This window comes from Dermochelys coriacea, chromosome 6 (assembly GCF_009764565.3).
Source record: "Dermochelys coriacea isolate rDerCor1 chromosome 6, rDerCor1.pri.v4, whole genome shotgun sequence".
In the NCBI taxonomy this organism is placed as follows: domain Eukaryota; kingdom Metazoa; phylum Chordata; order Testudines; family Dermochelyidae; genus Dermochelys; species Dermochelys coriacea.
In genome coordinates this window covers 72,555,320-72,577,494 of record NC_050073.1, presented here as the reverse complement: position 1 = coordinate 72,577,494, position 22,175 = coordinate 72,555,320, and the positions used below count along the sequence as shown (strand labels likewise).

Below are 22,175 nucleotides of genomic sequence, written 5' to 3'. Positions count from 1 at the left end.
CCCTGGCTGTGGCTGAGGAATGCACAGTGCAAATTGGAGGGATGCAAAGATAGCCAGCCATAAACCACTCTTGAGCTTCCCCAACCCTGGATGGGCTGCATGCTGGGCTGGTCCCCAGGTGTAAGTTAGAGCAGCCAGAAGAACGCTTAAACTTTTGTTCATTGTCAAATGGCTGGAAAGGCCCTTCTGGGATCTGGGAATCAGCAGGGCACAGGGAAAACACATCCCTTCCCCCAAGCCAGGCCCTCTATGCTTGCTGCCAGTGGTGCTGAAACAATTTTTGCAGTGGGGGTGCTGAAGGCGGAAACCATGTATTTAGGTTGTTATTACTACTTCAAGCCAGAGGGTGCAGCAGCACCCCCAGCACCCTTCGTTCCAGCACGTATGCTTGGGAGGGAGGGAGTAGTGGCATCAGTGCTATATGCCACCAGAGGATCCCCTTATGTTGGGGATATCACCTAAAGCTGGCTCTACAAAGTGACCCAGCATAGTCAAACACCTGAGCCAAAGTATTTATGTGTTACTAGCTGTCTTTAATGCAATACAATTTTTTTTAAGGCAAACATGCTGTCTACTTCTCTTCATTTCATCTCTCCCTCCATCTCTCTTCTTCCCTCTCCCCTTGCTCTCCTGCATATGTGTTCCTGCCACTCAGTCCCATTCTCCTCCTTTCTCCTGCACAAGCTTCCCTGTTGCCTGACTCTCCTTTTCCCCTGCACATGCCGCACTGCCACTTATGTCCCAGCCCCTCTGGATGCGCTGTCCTCTCCTCTTCCTGCTTCCTTGGACATAATTCTTGGCTGTCTCATGCTTTTCTCTCTTCCCTTTTTCCACAGCTCCTGTGACCATTCCTCTCTTGTTCATGGCTGGCACATTGTGGGCTCATTGGTGCCTTATAGGCCCAACCCCACAATGAAAATCATGTGGCACCATATCACCCAATAGGAGCTTTGAGAGGCATTGTGTCACAAGATTACCCAGGCCTGTAAGGGTTTGTAGAGCACATTCTCTGCAATGGATCCTATGAGGTCTTTGTGCTCAGGCGAGTGCAAGAACTGCAGCTGTAGGTGTCTCCTGTGAAAGCACAATGGGGAGGGATCCGTGTGTCTTTAACCCCTTGCACACCTGGGCAGGGACCAGCTATTGTATTGGAGTACACTCCTATAGCATCTGTGAAACTGCTAGAACATAAGATTACATATACTACATCAGCCACTGGCATCAATTCACTACCCCGACCTCCCCAGAATATCTGAAATAAATATTGGTAGAATTATAACAGAATTAAGTGCATTGATTTTAAAAGGAATCTAGGAATAAAAAAGAGGATAGTTTCTGTACTTTTCCAAAGCTATGTAGAAATGGCCCTGGCAAGAGTTATTTCCATTTGTCCCTTAAAATATGATGACGCTCCCTTTAAAAGATTAATTTCTTTAGAATTTAATATTAAAATATTATTAACATTTACTTATAGTTTTAAGACGAGCTCTTGTTTTTGTTCTTGGAGATACGGTATGTGTATCAAGAGCTCAGTTGCAGTTTCTATACGAATTTCTCCTATGAAATTAACAGCAGTGTAAATTGTATTAATAAGGGGCCATATTCTGGTCTCAATTGCATAGGTGTGCAACCCCAGTTGGTCCAGACTCCGTGAAACAGATATGGATTTGGGACCAGATCCTGCTCCTGTTCAAGTCATACAGTTGCTTTTCCCCCCCACCCTCCTTCCTGCTGGTAATAGCTCATCTTAAGTGATCACTCTCCTTACAGTGTGTATGATAAAACCCATTGTTTCATGTTCTCTGTGTGTATATATAAATCTCCCCATTGTATTTTCCACCAAATGCATCCGATGAAGTGAGCTGTAGCTCACGAAAGCTTATGCTCAAATAAATGTGTTAGTCTCTAAGGTACCACAAGTACTCCTTTTCTTTTTTGCGAATACAGACTAACACGGCTGCTACTCTGAAAACAGTTGCTATTGACATCAGTGGAAGCAGGATCAGGACCTTATATAGATAATCTCCCCCTACATTCAAAACATTTCCACTCCTTTGAACACTCCTTTGAACAGGGAAGACCTTTCTTCCAGCTGACTCCAGCCCCCTTTCTTGGAAAATGTCTCCTTGAATGCCCAGTGGAGAGTCTGCCACTGGCCCAAAATCAAAAGAGAGCTTTTATGAATAGTGCAACTATGGAATGTGTCTTGTATTTGGTGCATTTAACAATGTTATTATAAGTAACTTCTGTGGAAAACCATGGTACTAAAGCTAACCTGGTATATTCACAAGGACCAAAATGAAAAGGAACTGTAATGATAAAATATATTGTGTGTAAATTTTTTCTTTATAATTTCCCTCAGAGCAAAACGGATGCATTGAATGTGATATTTGACAAAAAGAAACTCTAAAATATCAAGCAGGCTATTCATACTAGTGCTGCCAGTTTTGATGCCCTAAACCTGCTTTCTTGGCCACCACTGTCTGTGTGCACACTGCAGACTTTTAGGCAATGGAGCAAGGAGTATACTCGATCTTCCCATGCCAATATGAGGAAAAACAATATCAATGTCTAAAAGACAGAATTGCTGGTGCACGAGAACACTAAACACTACAACCCGCTGTATAGCTCTAGAGTATTAAAGGAAATCCTTCAGAAACACACACACATACACACACAAAATCAAAGCAAAACATTGGTTTGGCACAAATCCTGCAATACATAACTGCCCTTGGGTACTCTTGTAGATAAAAGGGAGTGCAAACACAAACACAGAGTTTCCCTGAGTTGTTCAAATTAAATATGTTTGTTCAAGAAAAAATGTGTAATGGGAAGACATGCTTACATAATGACAAATCAAAGTCTAATACATTGAAGACATTATTCCAAACATTTCACCTTCATGTACAGATTGCCTAGTAATGGTACCCAGGTCTATGCCCTTTCTGGTGATTGACTTCCTAAATGTTGAAAATTTAGACCTTCTCACTATTTAAAAATCAGACTGCAATGTTAAGGCTATTTCTCTTACCAATTTCTCTGTATTGAAAGAGGAGAGAGTGTCTAAACAAGCAATAAAATACCTAGATGTATTGCCAATGCTGCTCTTGCTTTGATTTCACAGTTACTAATGACATAATAATACTCAGCACTTCTGTATAACCATCCATCTAAGTATATCAAAGCACTTCACTAATATTAATTGACTGAGCCTCACAACACCCTTGCGCAATAGCTAAATACTATTGCCCCCATTTTACTGATGGGGAAAGTGGATCACAAAGGGGTAACATAACTTGCACACAAAAAGGCTTCAGAATCCTGCAATTTGTTGCACATGGGCAGACAGTCACGTCCATACAAAGGGCCACTGAAGCAGCTGTCATCTGTGTGCAACAAATTGCAGAACTGAGGCATTAGAGCCTGATCTAAAGTCCACTAAAGTCAAGGGAAGTCTTTCCATTGACTTCAAAGGGCCTTGGATCGTGCTCTGAGTCAGTGCCAGAGCTTTGATTAGAACCCCTGTCTCCTAGTACTGTGCTTTAACCTGTACACCACACTGCCTTCCTATAAAGTTCTCAAATACCAGAGGTTAAATTTTCAACTGTGCCTTACCCTGACATGAGAAGTTGCACCCACAGGGTTTCCACATGCATGTTTTTTCACATTACATTTTTATGCGTGTAAAACTTCTGATTTTCATTTGCATAAGGCTGTTTGCATGTTTGAATAAATGTATGCTCCAAAACTTGTGGGAGCAAAATTGCAGGCACAAGTATAGATGCTGCTTTTGAGAATTTTGCAGCAAATATTTAGCCAATAATATGATTAAAATAATGAACCTTCTTAAAAAGTAAAAACGTCTCTGTCAGCTAAGACTCAGCTGTGTGACTCTTATTTTCACAGCATGTGAGAGTGGACCAACATGAGGGACACAACTACATAAAAGCAGAGGTGGAAGCTTGAAAATATGCAAAATTGATTTCTCTAGCATATAGAAAATTTCTGGAACCTCAGCCTCAGGATTAAGCATCTCTGATATCAACTACCTACAGTAAGAAGTAATAACATTATAGTTTTGTGAAGGTCCCCAAAGTGAGTGACATATCTTCTGATCAGATACAGAGGTAAGTCTGAATGCAAATTAAACCAATGTATATATTAAATGGTTTACAACCATTTAAGATTCAATTGGTTGGAAAATGCAACTGTAAACAGATATGTCAATCTGCATTAAGAAACCAGTAAAGATGGCTGTCAAACTCCTTCCACCCACTCCCAAACCTAAAATGTCCCCAGAAGCTGGAGAAATCACAGAATCGTTGTCAGCCACTCTTACCAGGCAAAGTAAAGACAATAAGACAAAAAGCACATGTATTACAATGTGTATCGCCATAATGCAGTGTTTGATGCTCTAGAGGGCCTTCAACAAGTACTGTACAGCCAAAAATCAATTGAAAATCAGCATGATAACAGAGCATGAGTTGCCCTGTAATAGCCTTAAGACCCCAAGGCTATATGGGTCCCTTTCATCTGCCACATTGCACTGACTCTAGGGGAGCCTCACTTCCCCTCCCTGAGCACTCTAGAAACGTCTGTATCTTTTACCTATTGCTTTCACCTTACATAGTAAGGGGAGTTGACAGCCTTGCTGGATCTTCTTAGCTTTTAAAAGCAGAATTTGATTTAGTTTAGATCTTTCTTCTTTTCTTGAAGGGCCCCCTTCTTTAATCAGCCAAATGATTTCAGACTATAAATATTCTTGGTTCTAAGAGACAGGCTACATCTAATTATATGATTAAATATTTCAGCAGTAGGTCCTATATCCTGTGTATTCCAACTTGAACTTCAACATCCTCCCCCTCTCCCCCGTCCAAGCAGTTTTTAAAAAAATCACTGTTCAGGTCCATGCAAATTGTTATGTATGAAACAACAAAGTAGTTCTACAAATATTTCACTCATATGGTAAGATTTCATTTCAATATTTCTTTAATTACTTTCCAACAATGCCTGCTTTCTGTTGAATTTACACTACTACTTGGCATTTGGTGCAACCCCCAAAAGATAAGATACATATGTCCCCTATTCACAGTCTTGGCATTTTTACCTTAACTCAGTCATCTAAGTGACTGGTTTGAAAATTACCTTGCTGATTAGCTGGGTTTCCTGGTTATATAGTGTTAATCCTTAAATTTTGAATATGACATAAGGTATTCAAATGTTCTGTCTGACTCAATAGCAACATATCACGGCTTAAGGAGGACATGTACGCTGATCTCTGTGAGGGAAGGAAGAGCTAATTGGGAGTTAGATTCAGTGTGATTATCAGCTTGTTTATGATAAGGGAGTACTCTTCTGAATGGCACTGTAAATTCATCCCTGATTGTGGTGTTAAACCACAGCTCATGTTTTTCCCCTTTTTGTTTGGTTATAAGGAGCTGTATACTATTTTCAGCAGATGACAATGTCATGCTTTGAATTTCTTCAGTCACAAGAAAATTAATCAATCACATGAACCTGTTGTCAGATTTCAACTCTCTCATGGCAGAAAGCACACATTTTTTGTCTACTAAAGAATACATTTTAGTAATTTTTCCCCATGTCATTATGAACATTAGACTGACCCAATTAATAGGAAATTTTTCTATGCTGCTGGAACAGACCGTGCTACAGAAAGAGCCATTTGCACAACCTGTTCATGATTATGGGCCATAAGGATACAAAGATGGCATAGACATTTGTGGACTATCTGAATTCTTATAGGGAAAAGAAAAAAAAGAATGACTTTAGCTGACTGTCGTGGGTCATGTTTTTTAATCCAGAGTATTGGACATGTAACACAGCAACAAGAGCTGATCATTTTGTTTAATCACCTTTTGGATCTTTGCCAGATGGTCTCTATTGAGAGCGCTGCAAACAGAGAGAGATGAACTGCGTCTAACATGCCACTAGAGCTTTCCTGTAAATGTCTGAGAACTGAATCCAACAAGAATTTAGTCTCAGAGCAGAAAGGGATACATTTAAAAACTATGTGCATTAACTATACTTTTCCCCATAGAATCCTCACTTGGCATGAATAATTTACCCACTCTTATGCTAATGGGATCATGAAAGTATCCCTCTGTCTTTAGTGCAGCTATTCTCAGCTTTCAGTAATTACCCCACCCAGTGAAAATAACATGGCTTCTGCATTTGAATGGCCTACTAGTACCTGACAATTAGAAAGATCATGGCTGACAGTGGAATGGTCCAGAAATGGACACACAAGCTCCAGTAGCCTGAGGGTTGGTTTGGGGGGAAAAAAATGTTCTATTGTCAACATTTCTTTAGTTGCTTAGGATCAACACAGCATTTAAAGGAATATCTTCTGGCTCTTTCCCTCTTGCTCTCTCCTTTTGTTTAATTGTCAAAATACCTTAATAATAATTTTTAAAGCTCACTATGTCATTGATGATAAAATTAGGATTTTTAAATCAGCATGGCCTTGTTAAACAAGTGAAGGGGAAGGGAAATTACAAAATCAATTATAAGTGTCCTTCAGTATCTCAGAATTTAATCAGCTAGATGAAGAAAAATCCTCCAGCATTTTGTTAAAAAAAAAAAAGTTTAAAAAAATCTATTACATAGAACTAGTCTTTGACCTCTGTCCACAGCACGCCATGCTAGGTAGTTCACTGTGTAAAAATTATCAGGCTAAAACATCTGGGAAAGAAAGCTATGAAACAGCAGGGAATGTGGCTGGTTTATTGTTTATCTTTTGTTTATGAGGCAGTATTCAAGTTTAATTACTACTCTAAATTAAACTCTAACAGGCATCATGAGACATCCCTTTACACGACTTAAGTTAAAAAAAAAATCCAGAGATTCCAACACTAGATCTTTCAAATAAGTTAATATATATAGGAAGAAATTAGTCAGACTGTAACAACCCAGGAAGGCATTTAAACATTTGCACTTACTACTGCATGTTTGAGTGTGTTGAATTATGAAAAACATTAATATTGTAACAGACAGATACTTTTACAATTTGGCAAATAAAATAATAGCTAACATTTTGAGGGGGGCTAGGTTAGATCTGGCAGAGGGTGTGGGAGTGGGAAAGACCTTAAGGGAAATCTTGCCCTCTGCATTTGAAAAAAGCAAAGCAAAAACAAAACGATAAAGGCAAAAGTAAATATCCCACCATTAGCAATCTCTTCAGCAATATTATTTGGTTATTTTCTTTTGAGCTTTCATGTGGAGAAGGGAGAAAAGAAGTTCACTATGTTTACCATTAACAGTAAGTGACCAGTTTGGGATGAACTTAGCTGTAGGAAAAATAAAAGTTAAAAACAACTAGCAAAAGATTATTCCAGATGGCATCTGTCATATTGTATCTAGGGGTATTTGAAAGAGATTCCTGCCACTATGACAACATTCCATTGACAGAGTTTTCCTAAGCTGCATTTGAAACCCCAGCACAACACAGTTAGAACACATAGTAAATGTTATCTAATAACTTGTATATTTGTAGGAAAAAAAACATTTTTGCATATAACTATGTGGGTTTGAAACTAAGAGAGTAAGATGTAAGTCTTAAAATGTATTATAATATTTTAAGAGCTCACTCACCTCTAAGCTTTAAATTCAATAAAAGGTGGGGATCTGCAGTTTTCATCAGTATAATGACTAGAAAACTGTACAATAAATAAAAGAGATTTACTATGAAATTCTAGCCCCATTAACTGGTTGAAAGGTAGGGGACATAAATGGTAAAAAAAAAAAAACCACAAAATGTACTTGTTCACACAATCGAATAAAAGAAAAGAAAGATGGGTGGCTACTAATATGTTAATATATTTAGCTAAACTGTTTCTGGCAGCACTATGGTTAATGTGCGTGTGGTGTGCAGTGTGAGCTCAGCAGTTACTGGGCCAACTGTCTCAGTATTTCTGGGAATTCTGCCTATTCACAGTGCAGGGATTGTTCAATTGCTGCAAAATGTACAAAATGAATTTTACAAAAATGAATTGTAAGGAAGGCCCCATTACAACGATTTTACAGCAAAGATGTCAACATCAATTTTTCTCTCATGCATAGCTAATGATTAAAACAGCATATTCCATTTGCCTAAGATAATTTATTTCATATTGGCACATCAAAATATTGAAATACAATGTTATCTTTACTCTACCCTTATTATTCATTGCTGCTGAACCCACACTATTGTTCAAGCCATGAAAAATAAAACAAACTTGGCAAGAAATACTTAAAACAAAGTCTCATCAATATTCTCCAATTTGTCAACATCTCAATTACAGCGATGGGAAAAAAATGTAAATTTCATGTGTTCTAAACACTGAGGGGTCTATTCTCCTGTCAATGCACATGCGTAACTCCCATCACCATTAATGGGAATTACTCATACCCATCAACACAAGGACAGGCCCCAAAAATTTGAAAGGAAAAGATGAATTAATAAGAGCTACCTTCTTCCTGTATCTTCCTCAATTGAAAAAAAAATTGTTCTTTAAGAATTGTTCACAGTGCACATAGTTTACCTTTAGGAAAATAGTGCCTTTAGAAATGATACATCTCCAGTAAAGCTTTCTTTATGAGGAAGTTTGCTTTTTCACAACAGAACCTGGGGTTTACTTTCTAGCAACAAAATGATAGTTTTTCACCAATAAAACTGTATCTCCACTGTATAAGGTTTAAGCTGAGAAGTTCTGAAGATATAAGAAGATATGTATACAATCCAATGCATGCATATCTACACACGATATTTAAAAGCATAATGGGAGAATCATAAATGCATTTTTTGTAATAGCAAAGTTTGGGTATGAAAATTCAATTGCATACTGTGTATGAACACATTGCATTATTTAATACAACTCCTCCTTTCTGTATCTATTATGGTTTGGTTTCAAAGCAGACTCATTTTACATATGTCTACTGTGTTAGTATAATTTCAATATCAAGAAAGGCCTTTTCTGACTTACCAACTCATGGTGTTTCCAAATTCATATATCATAATGTATTATATACAATGAACAAGAAACTCACCCAGAGTAACTTTTCCAATATGCATCAACACAAAGATGTAACCTAGGATAAGCATGTGTGATTTCAGTCAATATCTCTGTTGACTTTGCCCTGAAGCAGATAATTAATCTTTCCCGCAGAAAGCTAGTGTGGACAAATCAGTGGGACAAAACATCAAACTACCACAGAAAAATATTTAAAGACTATTTAAGATATTTTCTGAACAAATGGTGCTCAGATCCTCTCTACAGTTGGCCAAAGCCTGCTCACCTTAGTCACACACGTAGATCCATTGATAACAGTGGAACTACTCACATGAGTAAGGCAAGCAGGATTTGATCCCATCTTGTTAAGTTTGTTGCTATACACTGCAGACGAGCTTCCTGCCTTTGGCTTGTAACTTATGCACAAGTTTACCTCTGTGGGTCTGATATTGAGAGGTGCTGAACATCTGTATAAATATGTCCATATATGTCTGTAATGTCTGCATAAATAAAGTGAAATGGGAGGAGTTGGGGAACCCAGAGAACATGAGACTCTGGCCCAAATTTCTCTCAACAGACCTGCTTGTGGGTGCTTAGCACCTCTAAGGATCGGGCCCTTTGACCTAAAAAACTAAAAATATTGCAAACTAGGTATACAATCCTGTATTATACAGGATATAAAATAGGTATAAAATATGAAACTAAAACTATTCTCCAGTGATTTCCTGTAGACCACATGTTTTTAAACCTTAAAAAAGACTGATTTCCTGTTTTTCATGCATAATCTGCCATATTCATTATTTGAAATATCCCATAAAGAAAATAAATAAGAATTAAAGTCTGTGGGTGACATATCCTTCACCATGGCATAAACCAATACAGAATTCTAGAAGTTGCTAGCATTTTAAAGCAATAATTTGGACATTACATATGCAAAGGCACATTTTACTTTATTTTGCAAAGAATAAGGAAAATGTAGCACCCCAAAAGACTTAGATTTTTCCCCCCAACGAAATGGCTGCATGCTAAAGCCTCACACACCTTTTAATGTGCTTCTTAGGGTTTTACACATATATTCCCTGCCAAAAACCCTAGGGTCTTCTATCTCTCCTCCCCTTCTCTCAGCCCCTTTCCTGCTATCTCCCTTGCCATAACTCAACTAACCCAACAGAACCAGTCAGTTTTAAATTTCAGTTGGGACCCCAGTGACCTGTTAATGAATCTACAGAGAGGAGAAAAACTCACAGTGTTGAGTTATGCCTGGTGTTGCTAGCTGACTTAGAGTCAGAAATGCTTGAAGCGTTAACGTAATTGCAAGAATGTGAAAAATGAAGCGTTGGGCTCCTGAGCAAAGCGAAAGGTCAAAGCAAGCCTTACACAAAACAAGTCTCTGGAAGATGGCCTCATTAGACCATTAAATCAGCTTCTCCTTTCCCCCCCTTCCTTTGTAAAATGTTTTGAATGTTTTATTTTTATTATTAGATGTATTTAACCCTTTCTCCCTTTCACTGGGGGAAAAAAAGCTGATTATATTTACTACATTATTTACTATTCACTACAATAGTATTTTGTGACATTGACCTGGGTCTGTGAATCTGAACCAGGCTAAAGTCAATAAATGCTTGGTAGATTACAGGTCACTAGTAGTTATGTTTGTTAGATGATCGATACTGCGCATAGTGTAGTTTCCCCTTGTACAGATGAGGTGACATGCTAAAAACAACACAGACACTTACCACTAATAAAATTAGGATAATATTTCATCATTCACTGCCTGAAGGCCCTTTTTGTAACTCTTTCAGTGCCAAAATATTTTAACTAATTTCAATCTTCCCCTACATTAACCCTTTCGATGCTGAATGAGCAGCCACTCTGCTGTGGCATTCTGGGTCAGATACTGCACACCTTAAACAGGCAAAACTCCCATATGACTTAATGCTTTCCAGTCACAACATCATGGGAGGAGCCCTTTGTGTGGATCTACCTTGTCCTGCACAGAGGGTCAACAACATCGATGGTAACATCCACCCACCACCAGATCCCACTGACCTTCCCTTAAGGGTTAGAGCTGGAACTGAGAACGGGTGGGTCAGGGGAATGAGTCGGAGGATCAGAAAAGGAAGGGCCAGGAGGGCCAGGAAAGAGCGGGAGGTCAAGAGGCAGGACTGAGAAGGAGCAATGTGGATCACTTACCTCTGCCACCCCACCTGACACTGGCAGAAAAGCCATTGGGATATTAATGCAATCTGAGGCTGCATTAACTCTTTCATGAACTCTTCCATCCCAGAGAAACCCCATTGGAGGAGTGGTGCCCCAGAGGCAGCAGCAAAGAAGAGCCTTGGCAATGCAGTTTCAGTGGAGCCAAATGATCAGAGAGGCAGCAAGGGTCAGACAAGTGGGTCCCAGACCTGGAGGAGAGGCACAGATTCTCCTCACAGATGGCTGTGGCCTCTTTCAGATTCTGGGGATCCCTGTGCTTGGGGATAGAACCACTGCCTGTTCAGTAGTTATGAGGCCAATCCTGCCCCTCCAATGGAACAATCCAAGGAAAATTCAACAAGGGGATTCTTGCAGAATTTTCTTCCAATAGGCACCCTCTTGTAATTTCCCTGGGAGAATGGGAGAGGGGAGGCATCTCAGCCGTAGTCTTCAATTGGGAGTTTTACCTAAACATCACAAGAGTGTGCATCTTTCAAGTGCGAGCAGCTGATTGGAGTCCTGACATTCAATTTGTAGATTGGCACTTCAAAAGGAAACATAGCAGGTAGATGGGGACGCACTTTAGGTATGTTTTTTTCCTAGCACACCGGGCAACACTCAGGTGATTAAATTGGTTCCCTACACAGGAGCCTACTGGATGCCTAAATAAGTATAATATATTTGTGAGTGTATAATACCATAGACCATAACTTAGAATGATGGATCTTATATCTTGCTACCTTAGGTTGACCTCTGCCTATGCTTCATACCTAATAATGAGGTCAGCCTAGGAGTATTTGCTGATAGCCCCTAGATTTACATGCTTGGAGATTAGAAGTTGGGTATTCAGGTGTAGCATCCCATGACCATGGAACTCACTCCTGCTGGCTATCAACCAGAGCTCAAATTTTCTATCCTTCAAGCTGCAGTACAAGACATGTCTTTGTGGTCAAACATTGTTTGATGATGGACCATCACTGAATTATTTATGGTTGTTGGGAGTAGAGCATGAACACATAGGTATGGGACCTATGTGTCCTGCTTGGGATGGACAGTTTAGATTAATGCATTGATGTATTTAAGTTATGTCATACTCCCGAATGCCACAGGGATGGGCGCTTTAAAAGTAAATAAATAAATATAAATATTCCACTAAATCATCAGCATTTTAGTGACAAGAAATCCATATTGATTATATCTATAAACCATAAAGTTTGATAGTGAATTACTAGAGTTTTCACTGACCTGCTGCTTTATAACTAAAGCTCTCCTTGTCATTAGTTGCTGTGGCTGTTATAGTTCATTACAGGCCTGGTCCAAATCCAGTTTAAGTCAATGGAATGACTCCAATTGACTTAAGGCTTGATCCAACTCCCATTGAAGTTAATAAAAAGATTCTGAATAACTCAAATGGGAGTAAGATCAAACCCTATATCATACCCTCTTCCACTTTCTAGTAGCAATAATCCAAATGCACCCTGTACAAATAATCTATAACAATTGACCCAGTTCACTATACCAAAGAGAAACTGCTACTACCACCAAATGCATCCGATGAAGTGAGCTGTAGCTCACGAAAGCTTATGCTCTAATAAATTTGTTAGTCTCTAAGGTGCCACAAGTACTCCTTTTCTTTTTGCTACTACCACACTGAACCTAGGGAGTGTTTAAAATGTGAACCCAGATCAAAATCCAAAAATTACAATGAGCCTCACCTATGCAAAATATTCCACCAAAACTCAATTTCTGAACACCTGGGGCCTGACTCTCCACTGCCCTGCACCTTGCACAGTCATTTATACCCGGGTCAAGTGAGTGCAAAGCAGGTGTAACATGTTCCCCAGTCTGAATGGCAGTGTTTGACACCCACTTGGCACAGGCAGAAATGGCTGAACAAGGTGCAAAGCTGTGGAGAATCGGCGTTCCTGAACTTTGGACACTTGGGGGGGTTTCGAAGCCTAGATTTGGACTTGAATTTTGCAGCCTGAGTCTGTCTCTATCAAGTATTCAAAATTCATGTTTTCAGAAAAAATATTATACAGGCAAACACTGCACAAGATTTTTTTCAGTCATTCAGAGTTGACTTCTGCATCTTTCTTATATGATATAACAGATTTATGGCTTGCTATAGGAGTCCTTTTATAGCTAATATTACAAGTTAAATTCTCTGTTTACAGTCCAGTACAAACTACTGCATCACAGCTGGAGAGTATGCCTGTCATTTTATTTACTTACACCACTCAAAAATAAACTGCAGATAACCAAATTTGTAAAGGAATTGGCAGAACTAATCAATTGTTATTACAAAGCTTGTTTGAAGATTAGATATTTCACTTTGAAATAATAATAAAATGCTGCTAAGTAGGTTAAGAAAAGGAAATAGTGTCTCCCTAAGTTACAGCTGATTACATTGCAAGCCTGCCACTCTATGTTTACACTAAGGCAGATGTACTGATATCATAAAAAAGCCAAAGTTATTTTAGTCATGCCTACTTTGCACAGGGAAAAAGTTTGACCTTTTACCTTGCTCACTGCTGTTGTCTCCACTCTGGGAAGCATGGCCCCCACTGGAGGGCCCCGGTGTGCCTGCTGAATGCGTTGAGGTTGCATCATCGTGGTCTCTCCAAGATGAAGGGTTCTGGTGTCAGAATGCCAAGGAATTTTTTCCACAGTTCCCATTCCAATAGCAAATGAGGAACAGAAAGAAAACAGAGGGGGAGGGAGGGAAAGTATACACATTAGCATTTGTGAAACGTGCCAAATACTGATACTGTTTGTACAATGTAATATGTCTTCAGCAGTTAGAAGTGGAGGACATACAAAGATTTATTTGGTAAAATAAAGGACCGATTTTTACTCTTCCAACAGCTATCTGGGGTTAATTGTTTTAATAGTAGAGCAGTAAAACACTTCTGCCAAAAGTTTTAGTATTTCCTGATGAACTATTTGCAGATAAGTTAACATGGTTTTTTCTCTAATACTTGAAGCTCAAACTGGAGTGGGTGTAGTGCCACATTTTCTCCCATTTTTGCCACATCTGGTTAGGTGAGGGGGATTTTTTTTAAAATATTTTAAAAAGTAAAAGAAAAAGTGGATGGGAGGGGAGCATACCGTCACACCCCTCTCTCCTCCACCAGTTTGAAAGTTGGAAATACTTCAAGCAAACTCAGAGCTATGGGAAAAATAAGCTCCCTCTGAAATACATTATATACTAGTAAAGAATTTTTTTCTTCAATATGACACATTTTTAAAGACTTTCTAGATGTATCGCTCTTTAACAGTTCACTTACAAGAACTGTCAAGCATAATCACCAGGTGATTATATAAAATAATATATATGGTGATTTTTATGTAATTCTTTCTACATTAATACACATAAAATACAATAAAAAAGAATGTAAAAGACAGACATATGAAATTTGACAATACTTGGCCAAGTAAGACTTCTACTACTGTACTTCAGTCACATAACTCATGATAGCTTTTAATTTATTGAGTATTGGTTTTCCTGGAGTAAAGAACTCCTATTTAAAAGGATAAGTGAGGAAAACTGAAAGTCACAGTTCAGTGCTACTTTGTTGAGTGTAGTCTCCTCCTGGTCCTCCTCCCCTTTCCTGATCATTCCCAATACCCTGCTGTTGCTTAAAGGAAAACAGGAATTCTACTGTACAGGAAGAGCTTTATCAGCACCACATGAAGGCAGGCAAGAGATGGAATTTCCTCTGGCAAAAAAGGAGAGTAAGAACACATGAAACAGATCAGACTTGGGGCTGGACCTGCATTACTTGTCACCTGTATGTGACAACTTAGATTAAGCACATTGTAACACTTTCAGACAAGAAAGTTTTGAAAAATAAAAAATCTTGGTTGAGAAAATAATGCACACCCTAAGCTACTACAACATCAGCAAATACTGAGAACTGTGAATGATGTATGCTGATGCATATACAGACTGATTCAGACCTCACTAACACCAATGTAAATCAGAAGTAAATCAAATCAAATCAGTGGATTTACCCTGAGTAAAACCAGTGTACGTGTGATCAGAATCAGGCCCTGTACATACAATGAACCCTGTCTAGGTAATCTCCCAAAACTGATTGATACCACATGCATTACAGCAATATATAGTGGAACAGCCAGATAACATTTTTCTCCAAATCCAACCAAACTTTATGGGCCTGATTCAAAGCCCACTGTAGTCAATTAAATGACTTCCATTGACTTCAACAGACTTTGAATCAGACCCTAAGTAATCTAAAACTAATAGGGAGCCAAATCCCGCTTGCCTTTTGTATACAAACAGTCCCACTTAAATCAATTGGACTACACGAATGAGTAAATCAGGCAGGATTTGTCCCAGGATCCACAACAGCCATAACCCATCAGCATGGCTGACAGGATTTAGGATACAAACTCTCTTGAACTAACTCACATACTTTCTCTAATATAGAACTGCAACAAAGACTATCAAAAATTACTGATTACACAGTAGTATTATATGTTTGTTGAGACTGTTGTAGCAACTAAATCCACGAAAAGCTAATTATCGCCATCCCAAAAACCATAATAAAAAGTATGTTACCATCATGTTGCAAAGTCAGGTGAAAATGAAAACAAAAAGAAAGATGAAAAGTCTAAAGAATCGAAGCAGCTTAGATGTTAATAAAAAATAGACTATGAATGAAAATAAAGTGTGTGGGGTTCGGGGGGAAAGTTCCTACAGAAATAAAATGCAAAGACTGAGCAAGTTTCTTTGCAGCCTGGATTAAAACAAGAGTTGTGCCTATGAGCTCCTCTTTTTATCTCTGAGTTAGGAAACCACTCAAATAGCTTCAAGCTGAAGGCAAACAGCAGACAGGAGCCCTTCAGCCCTCTGCAGCCTCTTAGCGTCAGCTGTTTGCCGGATGGTAATCAGATAAAGAGCTAGAAGAAATACATAAAAAAGGAAAGAAACAATAGCATGGCATGAGTTTAGCCCTCCAACAACATCAGGCTGGAATCTTCTTTTAGAATATAATAATTGCAACATGTTCACCTAGGCTAAACTTTTCAGAGAACACAGCAAGTTATGTTAATTTTATGCACTGCAGGCTCTCTTAAGCTGGTTGCTGTTAAAGCTCCTTACCATACATTATGAAAATTACAATTATTAAACAGTGACACCTTAGTTATGTTTTAAGGCAAATATCATCCAAAACCTATCATACGGTATTAAAAAGCTGGACCTGTCTTCTGTTCTGAAAATGATATGATTTGGAAAGCATCACTGAATCAGACTTCCCGCAGCTGAAACCCCTATCTGTCTATACTAGTCCAAGTTGTGCTTGACCTCAGTTTGTAGACCGAGTTTTAGAAAGACAGACTGTATTGATTTGGAACTCAGTGTATTTCTTGTGACATGGGCTTCTTGAGGAAAAGAATTTGGCAGCATTTTATGGAGAAATAAAAATAATAAAGTGGTTATTTACAAGTTGCAATCATAGAGTACTAAGAATATGTTAAGCACAGGGAAATTAACTACTCTTTTGTATTATAAAAACTGTGATCAGTAACCATAAGGGTGGATCATGAGGCACCACTATTTTTCTTTGGATTAAGATATGTGTGTGTGTAATCCAACTTCTTACTTTTTTTCCTAGACAGGTTCCAACTTTGCATCCCTCAAGAAAAACTTCCTGGCCACATTCCCAGTCATTTGCAGTAATTTTATGAATACTGAAGCAAAAGTGGTACCCAAATATACATTTTAAGAGAATTACTCTGATGGAACTAATCAATATAATGTATTATGCATATAGAGAGCCTCCCCCAAAAGCCCACTGAAGTTAATGGCAGTTTTTCCATTGACTTCATTGGGCTTTGGATCAGGCCCACAGTATTGCTCTAAAAAGAGTTATAGATAAATAGATTTGCTATATAAACTGTTAACGGGGCTTCTTATCAATTTGTGAATAACATTGTTAGCTTTAAAAATGTGCTTTGCAGAGGAAGATCAAATAATCCTAGGAGACTCGTGTGATTAAAATGCATTTGCTGATTTTATATATATGTATACACACATACACATACATACACTATAACACATGTATTTAATCATGAACTAAACTACTGCAGTGCACCACAGAAGGCAGACAGGGCACATGTATCTATTCCCAGTAGTTTTAATAATTGGGAGTCAAATATGGTGCTCTTCTTGCTCTTACCTAATTGTGTTAAAGAGCAGTGTTACCAGGAGAAAAGCAGTGAATACTGAGTGGAGCACAATAGAAGGAGATGGAAAATAGATACAAGAAGCTAGGTCTCTAGGGGCAGTATTTTCTATTTGCCGGGCTACAGACTCGCAGCTGATAATGCAAGTTGTAATTAATATAAAAGCAGGAGACAATATGGGGAAAGCTTGTACTAGCAGGGCCACAGGAGATCACTCTGCTGCTATCCACTGTTTCTCATTTACACACACAGCCTTCCCTAGAAAACACAATTTTGCCAGTGTTTTCTCCCTTGAAAGTTAAAAAAAAATTGATTTAGCACCATCATTGAATTTTGCTAAATCTAGAAAAGAGCATGGAAAGGACAAGAGTCTCTGGGTATATGAAGCAAATCTGATGTGTTACTCTTTTGTCGATGCTGCAAATCTAGTGGAAACTGTACACATTTTTAACTAGAACAGTATTTCTTAAGGAGAGATATTACAAAGCACATTTGTTACAGAACAGTCATTTATTCAATCAGGATTGCATGCAGGCATCTGTTTGTTAATATGACACAGTGCTGGTCACTTGTCTTGTTATGGTGCAAAGGTTGGTAGGTTAACTCTTGCAAGACAGCTATGTAAATGCAAATGTAGTGCCAGAGGATTGTGCATTCCTTGTGCACTCAAAACTTTCACTGGACAAAGTCTGACAAGCAATCCCACTGGAGCTGATTGTGATCTCACACTGGTTTTATGGTGGCATAATTCAATTAACCACAGTGAAGTTACTCCTGATTTATGATGGTGTAAGTAAAATCAAAATCAGGCCAACTGAATTCAAATGATACTCTTGTGAGTACAGTCAGCAGGAGTCCACCCACAGACTTTAATTGATGTTTTAGATGGACAATAAATACAGGATTGGGCCCGTGTATTTTGCTTATCAAATAAAACTGTGGAAACTACACAACCATGATGTGCAAATAAAACAGCTACACATCTGATTCACAATTAAGATAGCTTAAAATTAATTTTACTCAACATCTTGTAAATTAACTTTGCAACTGATCTTAACAAGTGTCACGATGGCACTGTTTTCCAGAGACTATGAGCCAAGTCCTGCTCACTGTACTCACACAAGCAGCACCTTTGAGATCAATGGAACTACTAACGTGATTAAGACAACAAGAATTTGGCCCTGCATACCCTGATATATTAAAACACAATATACTGAGCCAGACAAAAACCTCATATACACCCATATAGGATATAATAATGTAATTCAGGATATGAGGTCTTAGAGACTGATGTAGTGAATGGCAATAATAAACATATATAAAGAAACTTTCAATAAATAAATGGAGCATGAAAAACTCTAATTTGGCTTGATATATATATTTACAGTAAAGTCAAGGCTCTGTATCAATGAGGCTTACTTTCTCACAGATCTGTATTTTAATATATTACTGACTAGACTTAAAAGCAGTGTTGCATTATCTATCAGCATTACATAAGTAAAACAAAACACGAGTCATTTTGGTCTATTGAAAAGGAGCAATTTGCTTATTTATACGTATGTGCAAGTTTTATACATGGCTATTTTTTAAAAAAATCTTGATATTCTCACCCCACTGACTTTGCATTTGAGTGAAGTTTCAGGAAGAACTGTTGACTGTCCTAGAAAGTGGCATCATTCTTAAATGATATATAGGCTCCTTGTGCTTTTGTAGTTATCAGTTTAACTTTGAATCAAACATGTAAGCCACCTGTGTGTATAGAACCAAGTCCTGAACAGTCAGGATTTTTAATTCTATCTAGCAACAATTCTTCTGGAGTGATACCACTACTTTTAAATTACTATCATGCAAAAAAAAAAAAAGTAAATATAACTTTCCAACCTAACTTGGGATCAGATAGACAACACCTAAATCAAAGAGAAAATGCCAACATCAGTGAGATAGTGAAATGCATTATCATCTCAGATTTGGGGAACACAATGAAGTTTAATCAAATAAAAATAGTTAAATTTACTTGTACTGAAATGCTTAGGAAAGGTACCAGCAATCAAAAATCAGAAAAATATGACAGTCTTCAGTGTATTAGAAGCCTCCCCAATGACACGTGGTGGCAGATCACAAAGAGCATTCCAAGTCTTAAACTACACACTAAGAAACTTGGTTATATAAAAGCACTTGCCTTATTACCGTTGCTATAACTATCTAGATTCCCTTCTGACATTTGACAAATCAGAAGGATACCTTTAGGATCTGATCCTGCATTCCTGGTATACACAAAACTCCTGCTGAAGTCCATGGGATTTTGGGGTGCATGGAGAATGCAATATCAGGCCCTTACTAATTTGCTCACTGCTCAGCTGACAATGAAATCTTACCAACAGGCAAGACTATATACAACCTCTGACAGACGTATGAGACCCCCATTTTTAAATTTTCTGATTTGCAAAACACCTTTAGGTTGCTCAGCACTAACCTTTCTAAAAAGAGTATTAGAATACTATAAAACAACTTGATGTTCAAAAAACAAAATAATGTATCCTGATCTGACAACAGAAAGATTTAACATTCAAACTACTATTTCTCTGTTACACCTTGGGCATCAGATTTCTAATCTGGAAAAGATTCTTTTTTAAAAAAGAGATACCTATGTTTTCCTCTACCTATTTTTCATTACATTTTATGAAAGATCAATTTATTAGTACCTCAATTTTCAACTGATTATAGCATATAAACAAATGATGAGCAGACTGAGGCCTTGCTCCTGCTCCTACTGAAGCCAGCGGGATGTTTGCCATTAACTTCAATGGGAGCAGCATCAGGCCCTAACTCAGATTTGGACTCAGGGAAGAATTGTATGGTATTAGTCGAAGCTATGCACAAAAGAAAATGTAAATAAAGCAAAGCAGAGAAATGTTATAGACTTTGAAAAAGTTATGATTCTTCAAATACCATGAGCAATAGAGTTTTCAAACTGGGATAGTTTTTTTTTTTTAAGAAAAGATTTATGATCAGTCTCAGTGGGAGTTTAGTGCATGTGGAATGCAGGATTGGGCCCTACATGTTTATATTGAACAATGATAAATTTTCATTGCTGGGAAATTCAACTTGAACTGCAATTTGGGCAGGTTCCCCGCCAACACACACACACACACACACACATCCCTTTAACTGATCTGGTGCAGGCAGAGCATGGCTGTAATTAACTTCTTTCCATCTACACTTAATACCTCAGAGCAATAACAAAAAATTAGGATGTTAAAATTTCAAACACTAATTATGGGCTGTTATATTTACTAAACATAGCAGAATAATTACAAAAGTTGCAGCTTTTCAGCGACTAGCACTACAGGATTTGATTTACAAAATCCCTGCTTCCCTTACACTCACTGTATTACATAACAGTTAATAGTGCACTAAAATAAAAATCAATATGTGCATTTATTACCAAACAGATATGACAAGACTGCCTAAGACTGCTTGCTTTTCCAGCACAGGTATTGCTTCTGCAGAGATCAATGATTTCCTCCCCTTCCCCATTTCTCCTCCCCCGCCCCAATTAAGTTATATAAATATCACAGCAGTAGACTTCTAGAAAGGAAATATACAGTATCTGAATATCCCATTTTCAGAAGTCACACTGTAAGTGTTGGGTAGACTCATATTTCTTTTAGTTACTTTCCTTCAGCTATATTTTCAAGTCTGGCAAAAGGAATAATATTGAGAGCTGCATTAGTACCTAATATACTGCTGCTGCCACCACCACCCTACACATACACATAAAACACACACACAATGTAGCTTGATACCACTTAATAAGAAGAGAGGTGTATGGATTTTGGGGGTGTCAAACAGCTGTCACAAACTGTCACCTCCACAAGAGAAACCTTGGCACACAACAAATTAAACTACACTTCTTTTTAGCTGTCATTATTCATAGCCAATCAGTTGAAATGCTTCTCGTATTTCATGTGCAAATAAAACCAGGGGGAAGATCCCTGGATCAGAACAGTGGGCCAACAGATAAAACAGAGGAAACAACATGCTGTCTCGGTCCTTCTGAAGGGGATCATCAACACCCCTGCACCAATTTTCACCAAATGAGATCTAGCCTAGGGCTATGTATTAAATATGCATATCAAACCAAATGAAAAAATAACCTGGAGAGTATAATTGGACAGATTTGCATGCTTGAACTATTCCATATCTTAGGTAGATGCTCACGAAAGAACAGTTCAATTTTTATTCTGGTATTTGCATACTGACAATTAGAAAAGGTTTTCCTTCTTTAGAATTAGAAGTGTATTACTCCTTAGTATAGAACAGCACAATATATACATTCCTTAATATAGCCCAGTGAAGAGTGCATATATATATATTGAAGAGTTCCAAAGTTTTGGTGGGAAAACAAGCTAACATTAAAAAAAAAATTCAATGAGGAGACACATTTCCCAAAACACATGAATAAAATGTAACTATGATACAAATCTTCATTTCCCAGTTGGTGTTCTGGTTGCACAAATTATTGCTTCCTTTCAAAACAAATAGCAGGGGGCTAAAATAAAAAATGTTATAGCTCAAATCTCCAGGAAATAAAAGGCTTTAAATTATAATACCCAGTGAAGTGGTAAACCCTAAAGGGTGTAAGATAAATGGGTTGTCATATTTACTTGAGTTTGTTTTTTGGGCCACAAAAACAACAGGAGATTCTTCTTAGTGAAGATAATAGTTATCAAATTATCAAAATGCTAACCCTTT

General features: G+C 38.0%; 1 protein-coding gene across 7 annotated transcripts in view; it reads right to left on the bottom strand.

The window, feature by feature from the left end:
* The window catches only part of MEIS2 (Meis homeobox 2), a 178,614-nt gene that overhangs the window by 148,674 nt on the left and 7,765 nt on the right, over window positions 1-22,175 (bottom strand). For all 7 annotated transcript variants that reach the window (XM_043515709.1, XM_043515711.1, XM_038406015.2 and 4 more), the window contains exon 7: window positions 13,731-13,845. In XM_043515709.1, coding sequence (XP_043371644.1) covers window positions 13,731-13,845 — 115 coding nt within the window. The remainder of the gene's footprint in view (window positions 1-13,730; window positions 13,846-22,175) is intronic.